At 43.2% G+C, this 12,879-nt stretch overlaps 1 protein-coding gene across 5 annotated transcripts; it reads right to left on the reverse strand.

The window, feature by feature from the left end:
- Nucleotides 1-2,180: 2,180 nt before the first annotated feature.
- svopl (SVOP-like) lies at nucleotides 2,181-10,224 on the reverse strand. 5 transcript variants are annotated; one of them, XM_084161212.1, is made up of 17 exons: nucleotides 10,163-10,224; nucleotides 9,879-9,916; nucleotides 8,797-8,965; nucleotides 8,596-8,687; nucleotides 8,368-8,466; nucleotides 8,172-8,243; nucleotides 7,930-8,054; nucleotides 7,739-7,802; nucleotides 7,532-7,657; nucleotides 7,185-7,313; nucleotides 7,028-7,101; nucleotides 6,618-6,817; nucleotides 3,061-3,172; nucleotides 2,837-2,918; nucleotides 2,628-2,717; nucleotides 2,372-2,485; nucleotides 2,181-2,260 (listed from the first exon to the last, which is right to left on the reverse strand). In XM_084161212.1, exons 3-17 carry the CDS (start codon nucleotides 8,951-8,953, stop codon nucleotides 2,249-2,251), a joined length of 1,548 nt encoding a protein of 515 aa, XP_084017338.1. In that variant the 5' UTR covers nucleotides 8,954-8,965; nucleotides 9,879-9,916; nucleotides 10,163-10,224; the 3' UTR covers nucleotides 2,181-2,248. The 5 variants fall into 5 exon arrangements, with proteins under 5 accessions (XP_084017338.1, XP_084017337.1, XP_084017335.1 ...); XM_084161211.1 differs by having other exon boundaries at nucleotides 8,797-8,958; nucleotides 9,754-9,916; nucleotides 10,163-10,217; XM_084161209.1 differs by having other exon boundaries at nucleotides 8,797-8,958; nucleotides 10,163-10,211.
- Nucleotides 10,225-12,879: the final 2,655 nt, after the last annotated feature.

Here is a 12,879-nt window from a genome sequence, read left to right on the forward strand (position 1 = left end):
GGCTTAAGCAGGGGGACACGTCTTGCACTGCAGGATTTGAGTCCCTGGCGGCGTAGTGTGTTACTGATGGTAGGCTTTGTTACTTTGGTCCCAGCTCTCTGCAGGTCATTCACTAGGTCCCCCCGTGTGGTTCTGGGATTTTTGCTCACCGTTCTTGTGATCATTTTGACCCCATGGGGTGAGATCTTGCGTGGAGCCCCAGATCGAGGGAGATTATCAGTGGTCTTGTATGTCTTCCATTTCCTAATAATTGCTCCCACAGTTGATTTCTTCAAACCAAGCTGCTTACCTATTGCAGATTCAGTCTTCCCAGCCTGGTGCAGGTTTACAATTTTGTTTCTGGTGTCCTTTGACAGCTCTTTGGTCTTGGCCATAGTGGAGTTTGGAGTGTGACTGTTTGAGGTTGTGGACAGGTGTCTTTTATACTGATAACAAGTTCAAACAGGTGCCATTAATACAGGTAACGAGTGGGGGACAGAGGAGCCTCTTAAAGAAGAAGTTACAGGTCTGTGAGAGCCAGAAATCTTGCTTGTTTGTAGGTGACCAAATACTTATTTTCCACCATAATTTGCAAATAAATTCATTAAAAATCCTACAATGTGATTTTCTGGATTTTTTTTTCTCAATTTGTCTGTCATAGTTGACGTGTACCTATGATGAAAATTACAGGCCTCTCTCATCTTTTTAAGTGGGAGAACTTGCACAATTGGTGGCTGACTAAATAATTTTTTTCCCCACTGTACTATCCAGTCTAAGTGCCTAGGATACTCTACAGAATCACCTAGAACATCAAAAAGCTTTCATTCTTTCAGTATTGTCTGTCCATTGCGTCCGCACACAGTCCACACAAACTTTCTAGATAACACATTAAAGTACACATACAAACACACATTGACAGAAGAACATACACAAACTGCTGTGTAGGACTTACTGTATGCTGTGTTGTCGTCTGGCCTGTACAGACATCGTCACTCCCCAGCTCAGCCACGGGTTGCCAGGTGTCTCTCAGAATCCTAATGTAAATCTCTCTTCAGCCGCAGAAACAACACCCCACAAACCTGCACTGCAGTAGCCTATACTGCAGCCCCCATTGTCTCCGTCTGTCCCCCTCCCTTCCTTATAGTGTGCTGTGCATTATGGTGATGCCAACTCTCCAAGTCTGTCTTTCTCGCTCTCTCACACCCAGACACTTTTCTCGTCCATGGTCAGGGAACAGCCAAGTATAGACTCCTCCCACACAGCATGTTCACATAGGCTACAGTACGCACACTCACACGGGCACGCCCGCACACACACACCTAATCTCATGGGAAACAGACTGGGATCTAACAAGCTTAAAGAGGAGAGGGATCTGAAGAGAGAGATCATTCTGTAAGAACGTGGCGCAGAGGGAGAGAGATCCCACTCATTGGCACACAAAAACAGAGTGTGTATGTGTGAACATAACACACAGACAGAGGCCTATTTGTGCAAATGGCTAAGACCCAAAACCTTCAGTGCTGTCAGAGAGAAGGGTTGGGTTATACATTCTGTCTGTGTGGAGGTACCTGCACATGCCAGGTATAGGCCTACACATGACAGCGCAAATACACGTTTATAGGCCTACCCACAATTCTCAATTTATGGTCATATGGAGATCTGCTCTGCTCTCTCTACTAACTCAAAAAGACCCAAGCCTTATGAGAGGGTGGGTGAAAAAGTCACACAGGGCTTAATCTATAGCTAAATACTGTGGCTAACACCTGAACCCATGGCTTACGCTGCAGCGAATACCTTATCACCTTCACTGATCCATACTGTATTCCCAGTAACTACTTCAGTATAACGCCCACGCCCCACCACACACACGCGCGCACGCACACACCCCACTAAGCTGCCCCATGGTGTGTGTGGTGTTACAGTCTAATTTTAACATTAACCTCTCCATGACGGGGCTTCTCATCCTTTCCAATGAAACCCAACCAAGTCTCCCTCTGTTTGTTTAAGATTTCACATAACCCCATTGGATTAGGATTTTGTTTTATATATAGATGACAGCTCCATATCCCTACAGGGTAATGTCACCATCTAGTGATGGGAAGTGAGACTGAATTCCCCAGCCTGACTAGTTATTTTCACTCAATTGTACACACTTTCTGAAATCTAAATATCTAGATGATTTAAAACACAAAGACAGTTGTCAAAGTATAGAACGTTTAATGTGTAAATATTAAATTACATGAATGTGTTGAGAATCACATGTAAACAGTCAGGAATTTTGCTGTGAAGAGAAAAAGTTAATCCAATGAAATACAGTAATAAAACCAAAGATTTGTATTTCACATATACAGTATTATCTTAATTTCACACAATATCGCAGACAGTGTCGTACCAGTAGTGCTCGTCCCTTTGTCTCGATAGGCAATAGAAAGGCTCCAACCGCACAAAGCACACAGGCCACAGAAAATGGCAGCATTGCTAAAATCACTGAATGTGACATCAACACCTACAACACACACAGTCAAACATTAATAGACACACACATTTAAGAAAAACACCTGTAACACACATTCAAATATTAATACACACACACACACACACACACACACACAAACATCAGCCAACATGAACAACACACAGCCACAGACCTGTGCTATGAAGGGGGCGATCATGCCTCCGATGCGGCTAAAAGAAGTGCAGAAACCTAACCCAAGAGAACGCACTGCAGTCGGGTACACCTGAGAGACAGAAGGAGCCATCAGACACACACAGTATACACCTGAGAGAGATCTGTACAATACATTGTTATACACTAACAGTATATCTATGGATGGAATGTAAAGTTGTGTCCATATACCTCTGCAGTATAAATATAAACCACATTGAAATTCATGGAGACCAGAGACCTGATCAAGAACAGCAGAATGGTAAAACCAAACCTGGAGAGAGAGAGAGAGCGAGCGAGAGAGTGACAGAGAGAGAATCTCATGAACAAAAGTATTGATACTGTATTTTTAATTGGTGACTAAATAAAACAGTCAAATAACTCCCCCCCCCCCCGAGTGTGTTTACAGTGCATACATAGTAGAGCAGACGTTGACCAGCATGAAGAACAGGGCTGCCATGAGCTCCAGCAGAACCATGCTCCACTTCCTCCCAAACACGTTCAACAGGCATATATTCAGAGGGATGACTGGAGACAGATGGAGAGACAGAGAGAGAAAGAGACAGAGAGAGAGAGACAGAGAGAGAGCGCAAGAACGAATCAGACGTGTACACGAACAGTACCATTATTCAGATAGCGAAACAAAAGATTGAATCTGACCCCCACTGTACACACACGCACACATGCATGTGTAACAGGGTTTCCACTTGACACTGCAGAAATATGTATTTCTACTGGTGGGTTGAATTTACATATCAATAAGGTGTTATGCCATTGGTTACACTAGCAGAGATTGCGAACGTAAATTCCTACCAGTCTGATATTAACATATTAATAATAATAATAATAATAATAATAATAATATGCCACTTAGCAGACGCTTTTATCCAAAGCGACTTACAGTCATGCGTGCATACATTTTTGTGTATGGGTGGTCCCAGGGATCGAACCCACTACCCTGGCATTACAAGCGCCGTGCTCTACCAGCTGAGCTACAGAGGACCACCACATGCAAGTGGTAGGTCATGTTCTGAAATACTATATTCCATTTTTTATTTACAATGTGTACGAGTACACTATGTACATGTCCTGATGTGTATGTGAGATATATATATATATATATAATATATATACAGTTGAAGTCGGAAGTTTACATACACTTTGGTTGGAGTCATTAAAACTCGTTTTTCAACCACTGCACATGGGGACAAAGATCGTACTTTTTGGAGAAATGTCCTCTGGTCTGATGAAAAAAAAATAGAACTGTTTGGCCATAATGACCATCGTTATGTTTAGAGGAAAAAGGGGGTGCTTGCAAGCCGAAGAACACCATCCCAACCGTGAAGCACGGGGGTGTCAGCATCATGCTCTGGGGGTGCTTTGCTGCAGGAGGGACTGGTGCACTTCACAAAATAGATGGCATCATGAGGAAGGAAAATTATGTGGATATATTGAAGCAACATCTCAAGACATCAGTCAGGAAGTTAAAGCTTGGTCGCAAATGGGTCTTCCAAATGGACAATGACCCCAAGCATACTTCCAAAGTTGTGGCAAAATGGCTTAAGGACAACAAAGTCAAGTTATTGGAGTGGCCATCACAAAGCCCTGAAAAAGAGTGTGCGAGCAAGGAGGCCTACAAACTTGACTCAGTTACACCAGCTCTGTCAGGAAGAATGGGCCAAAATTCACCCAACATATTGTGGGAAGCTTGTGGAAGACTACCCGAAACCTTTGACCCAAGTTAAACAATGTAAAGGCAATGCTACCAAATACTAATTGAGTGTATGTAAACTTCTGACCCACTGGGAATGTGATGAAATAAATAAAAGCTGAAATAAATAATTCTCTCTGCTATTATTCTGACATTTCACATTCTTAAAATGAAGTGGTGAACCTAACTGACCTAAGACAGGGAATCTTTACTAGGATTAAAATGTCAGGAATTGTGAAAAACAGAGTTTAAATGTATTTGGCTAAGGTGTATGTAAACTTCCGACTTCAACTGTATGTGTGTATATATATATATATATATATATATATATATATATATATACAGTATATACACAGTGGGGGAAAAAAGTATTTAGTCAGCCACCAATTGTGCAAGTTCTCCCACTTAAAAAGATGAGAGAGGCCTGTAATTTTCATCATAGGTACACGTCAACTATGACAGACAAAATGAGAAGAAAAAAATCCAGAAAATCACATTGTAGGATTTTTAATGAATTTATTTGCAAATGATGGTGGAAAATAAGTATTTGGTCAATAACAAAAGTTTCTCAATACTTTGTTATATACCCTTTGTTGGCAATGACACAGGTCAAACGTTTTCTGTAAGTCTTCACAAGGTTTTCACACACTGTTGCTGGTATTTTGGCCCATTCCTCCATGCAGATCTCCTCTAGAGCAGTGATGTTTTGGGGCTGTCGCTGGGCAACACGGACTTTCAACTCCCTCCAAAGATTTTCTATGGGGTTGAGATCTGGAGACTGGCTAGACCACTCCAGGACCTTGAAATGCTTCTTACGAAGCCACTCCTTCGTTGCCCGGGCGGTGTGTTTGGGATCATTGTCATGCTGAAAGACCCAGCCACGTTTCATCTTCAATGCCCTTGCTGATGGAAGGAGGTTTTCACTCAAAATCTCACGATACATGGCCCCATTCATTCTTTCCTTTACACGGATCAGTCGTCCTGGTCCCTTTGCAGAAAAACAGCCCCAAAGCATGATGTTTCCACCCCCATACTTCACAGTAGGTATGGTGTTCTTTGGATGCAACTCAGCATTATTTGTCCTCCAAACACGACGAGTTGAGTTTTTACCAAAAAGTTCTATTTTGGTTTCATCTGACCATATGACATTCTCCCAATCCTCTTCTGGATCATCCAAATGCACTCTAGCAAACTTCAGACGGGCCTGGACATGTACTGGCTTAAGCAGGGGGACACGTCTGGCACTGCAGGATTTGAGTCCCTGGCGGCATAGTGTGTTACTGATGGTAGGCTTTGTTACTTTGGTCCCAGCTCTCTGCAGGTCATTCACTAGGTTCCCCCGTGTGGTTCTGGGATTTTTACTCACCGTTCTTGTGATCATCTTTACCCCACGGGGTGAGATCTTGCGTGGAGCCCCAGATCGAGGGAGATTATCAGTGGTCTTGTATGTCTTCCATTTCCTAATAATTGCTCCCACAGTTGATTTCTTCAAACCAAGCTGCTTACCTATTGCAGATTCAGTCTTCCCAGCCTGGTGCAGGTCTACAATTTTGTTCCTGGTGTCCTTTGACAGCTCTTTGGTCTTGGCCATAGTGGAGTTTGGAGTGTGACTGTTTGAGGTTGTGGACAGGTGTCTTTTATACTGATAACATGTTCAAACAGGTGCCATTAATACAGGTAACGAGTGGAGGACAGAGGAGCCTCTTAAAGAAGAAGTTACAGGTCTGTGAGAGCCAGAAATCTTGCTTGTTTGTAGGTGACCAAATACTTATTTTCCACCATAATTTGCAAATAAATTCATTAAAAATCCTAAAATGTGGTTTTCTAGAATTTTTTTCCTCAATTTGTCTGTCATAGTTGACGTGTACCTATGATGAAAATTACAGGCCTCTCTCATCTTTTTAAGTGGGAGAACTTGCACAATTGGTGGCTGACTAAATACTTTTAGTCAGCCATGCTCTAATTGTAATGGTTGCATTATCTCCCTGCTAATTCACGGTTATTTCCATGCTAATAATAATAGACAAATCACAAATCGACAGCCAACAACATACTGTTGTCCTGCACATCTAATGTTCTTCCTTACGTCTATTGTTAGAACAAACACCAATCAACCTGGAGTATTTTCTTGAAAAACACAACGCAAGAGAGTTACGAAGTACGATCTGTTACACTGGTGCCGAGACCAATCTTCTTGGTCTTCACTGGACATCTGTTACACATGCACGCACCCATAGTTCCCCCCTCCACCCCCTCACTCACGGGCGACCTCCCCCAGACAGCTGATGAGGAGGGTCTGGTAGTCGTTAAAGCCGAAGGGGATGCAGTAGCACATCCCGTCCTCTGGGTGGCTGTGTTTCTGCTGGTGCTCCGCGTCAGCGTCCGTCACACACAGCAGGTTCTTCTCCAGCAGCTCAGAACTGCTCAACACAGAGCCGTAGTAGGAGAAGGACGCCACAAACCTACAGTACATACATAGACACACAGAAATGAATAAACAACCACACACACACACAGTAAGAAAAGGACAAACCTACAGCACACATATAGATGTTGAAAAATAAAATGTCATACACCCTTCCACACCACGCCGTCCTCACATACTCAAATACAAACAGGGAAGTGCTCTTAGGTTGGAAGAGTAGGAGGAGGAAGAGTGTATGGGGCATTACCATGAGTACCACAGTAGTAGGGAGGTCCTCCTGAATGCTGGACTGACCAGGAGGCGCCAACTGCCCCTCTCTTTCTGAAACACATACACCACAGAAACATCAATAGACAGACACACACACACACACACACACACACACACACAAACACACTACTCACCACCAAAGGTTCCACGAGCCTCCCTGGTGGCATGGAGGCCCTGTTCATCCTGGCGATACGCTGGAGTGTTTCCACGGCAGCCTGCACGTTCCCTGCTGACACGTTGTAGCGAGCCGACTCCGGGATAAGCTATAGACACATGGGAACGCCAGGAAAGTTAACCAGGAAGAGAGTGTCAGAGAAGGTAGTCTCAACACTTTCAGATGGCCCATTCTTAAGTTGGGGAGTCATGGGGAGAGAAGGGGAGGTGGAGGGGATAGAGAAGGAGTAGGGAAGGAGAGGGTCAGAGAGTGAGGGGCGTGTCAAAGAGAGATGCTGCTGAGACTCAGAGGAGGCGGGACTCCTACCTGGAAGAGAAGGAGGAGGAGGACACTGGGGATGACAGACAGGCGGATCATCCAACGCCAGCCCAGCGTTGGAACCACAGTCATACCCAGCATGATGATGAGCATGGAGCCTACCATCCAGAAGATCTAAAAGGGTAGACAAAACTAAAGCTGAAACAACTGTGATGATGATGATGATGATGGCTATGTGAGGCTATGGTGACTTACTGAGGCGAGAGGTAGCAGGTAGGATCTGTAACTAGCAGGGATAAACTCAGTCTTTAGGACAAACCTAGGAGAAAGGAGAGTAATATCACTAACAGTGGGTCTCAGAACAGGGAACTGTCTGTGTGTGTGTGTGTCTGTGTTTGTTCCTCTCTCTCTGTCTGTGTGTCTGTGTGTGTGTGTGTGTGTCTTACCCTTGGGAGCACCCGGCGACACCACAACCCACCATCAGGCGAAGGAAGATGAACCATCCGTAGGACGGAGAGAAGGAGGTGAGCAGGGAGAAGTACGCTGCCCACACAGAACCCCCAAACACCACCTAGATAGATTGATAGACCGTCAGACACATCTACACTCTCATTCTGACACAGACTGTTAAACAGTTCCAGAAGATTTCATTTTTATTTTTATCACATAAATCTGTAAAGGGGCAGACCTTCCAGCGTCCATATCTATCGGCCATGTATCCACTCAGCACTCCACACACCATGAACCCCGCAAACACCATCTGAGACAGACAGAGACAGACAGACAGACAGAAAGTTGTATCATATACATGTGTAATATGTACTACCACTAGTATCACACACATATTTAAACCTAGCTGCATGCTGATTGGTGTATTTCCTCACCGTGGAGACCAGAGCCACCTCCCAGTTGTCCAGATGCCACTCACAGCGGATCTCAGGAGACACCACGGCTAGCAACATGATCTCCATCGCCTCCGCTATCTACAATACATACATACATGCATGCTTATATGCTTATGCACATCCTTTAGCAAGAGCTCTTTCACTTACATACGGACAGACAAAGACAGACAGCTAGACAGACAGACAGAGACACACACACACACTCACGCTGGCACTGCCCATGATGATGAACAACATAACATGGAAGCGACCAAAGCCGATGGTCTCCACCGCCTCCTCCACACTGTACGTCTGTGGCTCTGAAACATAAGGTCAAAGTTCAAATCCCACATACACACTTCACCCCCACATTATCCCTTCCCATGACCAAACACTCTATCCACTGGGTGGTTTATGAGCGGAGCTCACCTTTGACCTCTTGGTGAGGGTTGTTGACCTCGTGGTAAGGGCTGTTGACCTCTTGGTGATGGTTATTGACCTCCTCCATCTCCACTTCCTCTAGCTGGATGGCACTAACCAGCTGAGTCTTCATGGAGGACCTCCTCGGTCTCCCTACACTGCTCATAGACACTGCAGTCTACACCATTACCATACTATTAATATAATATCTTATGCCAATACTGTAACATTAGCTCAACAATCAACAAAGTGGGCACCCCACCACTGTTTTGGTAAACAGTTGCAGGATGGGGCTGGAGAAATGTAACCACTTAAATTCATAGACAGCGCTATGGATGCAAGGACTGACCACTCATGAGATCAAAATTATAATTGTAATCATGTTTTGAGGCTATACAGTTTGTTTACAATTACATTGTTTACAAACAATGGAGTTAAACAAGCTTATTTTGAGTTCTGGGGGGGTCAGTTGAACTAAGCTCATGAAGCATGTCTAAGTTATATTCTTTAAGAATCAATGAGTTTAAAAGTGCAAAAATAGAAGTAGAAATCGCAAATTGGCCCTTTAACATTTAATAGAAACCTACCACGACATATAACATTGTCACCTGCCCATACTGTAACATCACCAACAACATTAAGCCTACCTGTCAACTAGCTCTCAAGAACCCAAGGGGCACAAGTGGGTTTACAACTTCCCTCTCTTGGATTCTCAGCTGAACATATGGACAACAGCTGACTCCATGTTAACTACAATTCTGACACTCTGTTGTAACGTTTAGAAACGTTAAAATAAACCCACAACTACAAATATTCGGCAAAGTTTTAAATGCTAAACAAAATCAAAACGTTTTTATCATACATTGAGGAGCGCATAGATTTACTGTGCCGCATCCCTACACATCAATAATAATGTACAAAGTAAACTATGCGGTAAATCACAGCACTGCCGGGAATCACTGTTACCTGCTTTTTGTGATGAATTCGCTACTTTTTTGAAGAAGGCTATCTTTGTCATGAAGAATAACTTTTCATATATTGGCCACCTTGAGAATCAATTTCAACTTAGAAACTCGGCCAGTTCTGCTCACCTTCGGACAGGTGAATCAGGAAGTTGATGACAACACCCCTAAAAAGGTCAGACGACACGTTTTTAGGTCCCGCCTAACAACGTATGTAGCCTACATATGCTAATTAGGATTCAAATATTGTGAAAGGAAATAAACAACCCTATTTAAACTAATCTCGGCTACCAATTAGTAAAATTATCGCGAAAGTTTGTCACTTCCTTTTCTGTCCACGAGATATTATATTCAAACAGGACTACCCAATGAGAATTACTACTTGCCTTGGACATAAATATATTTGAGCCAACCTGGTATTGTTGAGGAGGTAGAGATTGGGTGGAAGGATATCTGCCGGTGTGTGTGAGTGAGTGAGAGAGATTGAAAGCGAATCTACATGTTGTCTTTTGTTGGCTAGAGGGAAGAGGTTGGGTTGAGTTTTGAGACATTATTCAAATCAGGTTTATCCTGTTGTTTCTCCTCAGGTTTCTCTGTGTGTGTGTTTGTTGGAAGAGGAAGGAACTGAAGGGTTAGGTATCAGTTATCAGAATGGGGAAGGAGATGCAAAACTAAACAGGGGGACTTATGTTCCACAGCTGCACTCACCTGTACACCTTAGCCAATCCTCACAAAAAAAAGGTAGCAGCAACTAAAATACAATGATTTTTAAACTTTTGGAGAAAAAAAACGAAGCAAAGGCTGAGTTTAAACACATCATTTCTTTAATGTTTGATTTACACATCATTCAGACTCTAAACACCACAGGGATGCAGCTCAGAGGTAGGAGAGAGGAGAAAGAGAGGGATAGAGAGAGAGAAGGGGAAGGAGGGGCGAGAGTGAGGGGTATGAAGAGTGGGAGGGTGAGAGAGAGCTGTGGTGTTCCTGCCCAACAACCTTGCAGACACATGCCAGACCTCACAACAGCTAGATAGGTGTTTAACATATCAGTTAACCACAACATGTGATATAGAAATTTGATGACCGACTGAGCAGTCGATGACGTGGCACGCAACCATTGGTTGACGCAATGCAACGTCTGTGCATCTAGTCGGGCAGGAACCCCACCCTTGTCTAACATTTAACACACCTGAGCGTCTACTACGCCGTCAAAGATATCAAGAGTAAACAAAACACATACCCTCTGGGGACAGAGAGACAGAGTATAGGGGTATGATCTCAGGGCGTTAGGGCCAACAACACACCTGCTCAGACACTGGAGACACACACTGAGAATTACAGATCTATAAAACACAGACCTCTGAAACATTCAGGAGATGCTGCAGCTACTCAAAGTCCAGAATTTGAATTGAGAAGAGAATCCTATCTTTTTAGACAGGAATATCAATCAACATCTGAGTGTGTGTGTTTTCCATGTTGGCAGTGTGTGTCTGTGGTCCCCATATGTGTATAGGCTGTGTGTGAGATGCTATTAGACTGAGGAGACATCAACACACTCCAACCCCCTGTACAGAGGGAGTGAGGGATATGTTCCTGTAAGTTACTTAGTAGCACCATGTGGTTGTTTTGTCGTCCGCACACACACATCTCAGTGACGCCACTCTGTGTACAGTCCCACAGCCTTATTGACAGGTGCTAGGTCCAATCAGGAAGGTTATAAGGCCCAGCAGATGAAGAGTTCTGAATCAGGATTGGTCCACAGGGAAGATGTGTTAGTCCTTCTGTTGGAAGGTTGTCCATATTATTGAGAAATCACAGATAAAATTGTTTGACATATTTTACACTTACATTTATTTTATTTTATATACTGTATTTGTCATATCAATTTTCATTTAGGTTCAAAAATATTATTAGAAAGGCAAAACAAGAGTATAACAGAATGCCACTTACATAGTGTATATTATCTACTGCTTGATTATCATGATGTATTATGTGCTTGGATGGATCAGGTTCGGATGGCACTGTATAACACTACTCACTCTTTACTTGTGTGTTACAACTCTTCAGTTTAACTTTTGTTTAAAAACATTTTAAAACTTATTTTAGCAGCATGCCTGAGAGAAGACAACAATAACTGTCACGTCACTAATAGCTAGCTAGCCAAAGCCTCAAACTTAGTCAACATGCTGTAGATAGCTAGAGCACAGAGCTGGATGGGCAAACCTTCTCTCGCCTGCATAAACCCACACATTACTGACCATTGACCAAACCCAATACAATAAGACCACAGAGAAAACAGCCTGAAGCAGAGATGGAAGTCAGCCATGCAGCCATATTACCAGCAGATAGAGACAAAGAGCACTTCATAACCACCACCAAACCCACCAACTACTACAGTATAGTATGTCCATTTGTCGTAAATGGCTTGGTTTCCTCCTTCCAGAGGTTCACCTTTACATCCATTTGGATAAGAGTTGACCAAGGAAAGGAGATGAGGAAAGGAAGCTATTTGGAGGGAAATTGGACATGTAGGTGTTTTTCACTTGCTATAAACCACCCCATATCACCTTTGCAACACAACATGTTTGTCGATGTTCATACCATTGTATACAATCATTCCTATTTCAATATTACATTTCACAGGTAGCCTATTTTCTGTGGTTGTCAAGCATGAGTGGTTTTCCAGCTCTTCCCACCAAGAGAAACACTATCACAATTTGACACAGTCAATTGTCACCCTAGAAATGCCTTTGTTCTTCTGTGAGAGTTCTGCCGCAGAAGGTCACATTGGTGGATTGGATAGGTTAGCCCCATGTCAAGTCTTTAACCACCTACCGAAAAGCGCTATATATCGGCAAAGCATAATCCATGTCTTTTTTTTCCTTTTTGTACCATCAACACGTGAACACATGAGCAGCGAGCAACTATGCTAAGCGACGTCTCCACTGCGATAAACAACATTATGATCAGCTCCACAGCAACAGTGAGCGCAAACACAGGGAGAATACAGCCATAGAACATCCAAACAGTATTGGTCTTTTTTTTTTGGGGGGGGAATGAAGGATTTAAAGTATACTTTCAGAGCAATAAAAAATAAATACAATTTCAATACTCCATTGCTAACTCTTAT

This window comes from Coregonus lavaretus (genome assembly GCF_964263955.1).
Source record: "Coregonus lavaretus genome assembly, chromosome: 5".
NCBI classification, from domain to species: domain Eukaryota; kingdom Metazoa; phylum Chordata; class Actinopteri; order Salmoniformes; family Salmonidae; genus Coregonus; species Coregonus lavaretus.

Coding starts and splice junctions, on each gene's coding strand:
- svopl (XM_084161211.1), bottom strand. CDS start 9,805: ATGACAAAGATAGCCTTCTTCAAAAAAGTAGCGAATTCATCACAAAAA. Junction 7,102..7,184: donor GGCTCGTGGAACCTTTGGTG/GTGAGTAGTGTG, acceptor TATGTGTTTCAG/AAAGAGAGGGGCAGTTGGCG. Junction 3,173..6,617: donor CTGTCTGGGGGAGGTCGCCC/GTGAGTGAGGGG, acceptor ATCTGTCTCCAG/TCATCCCTCTGAATATATGC.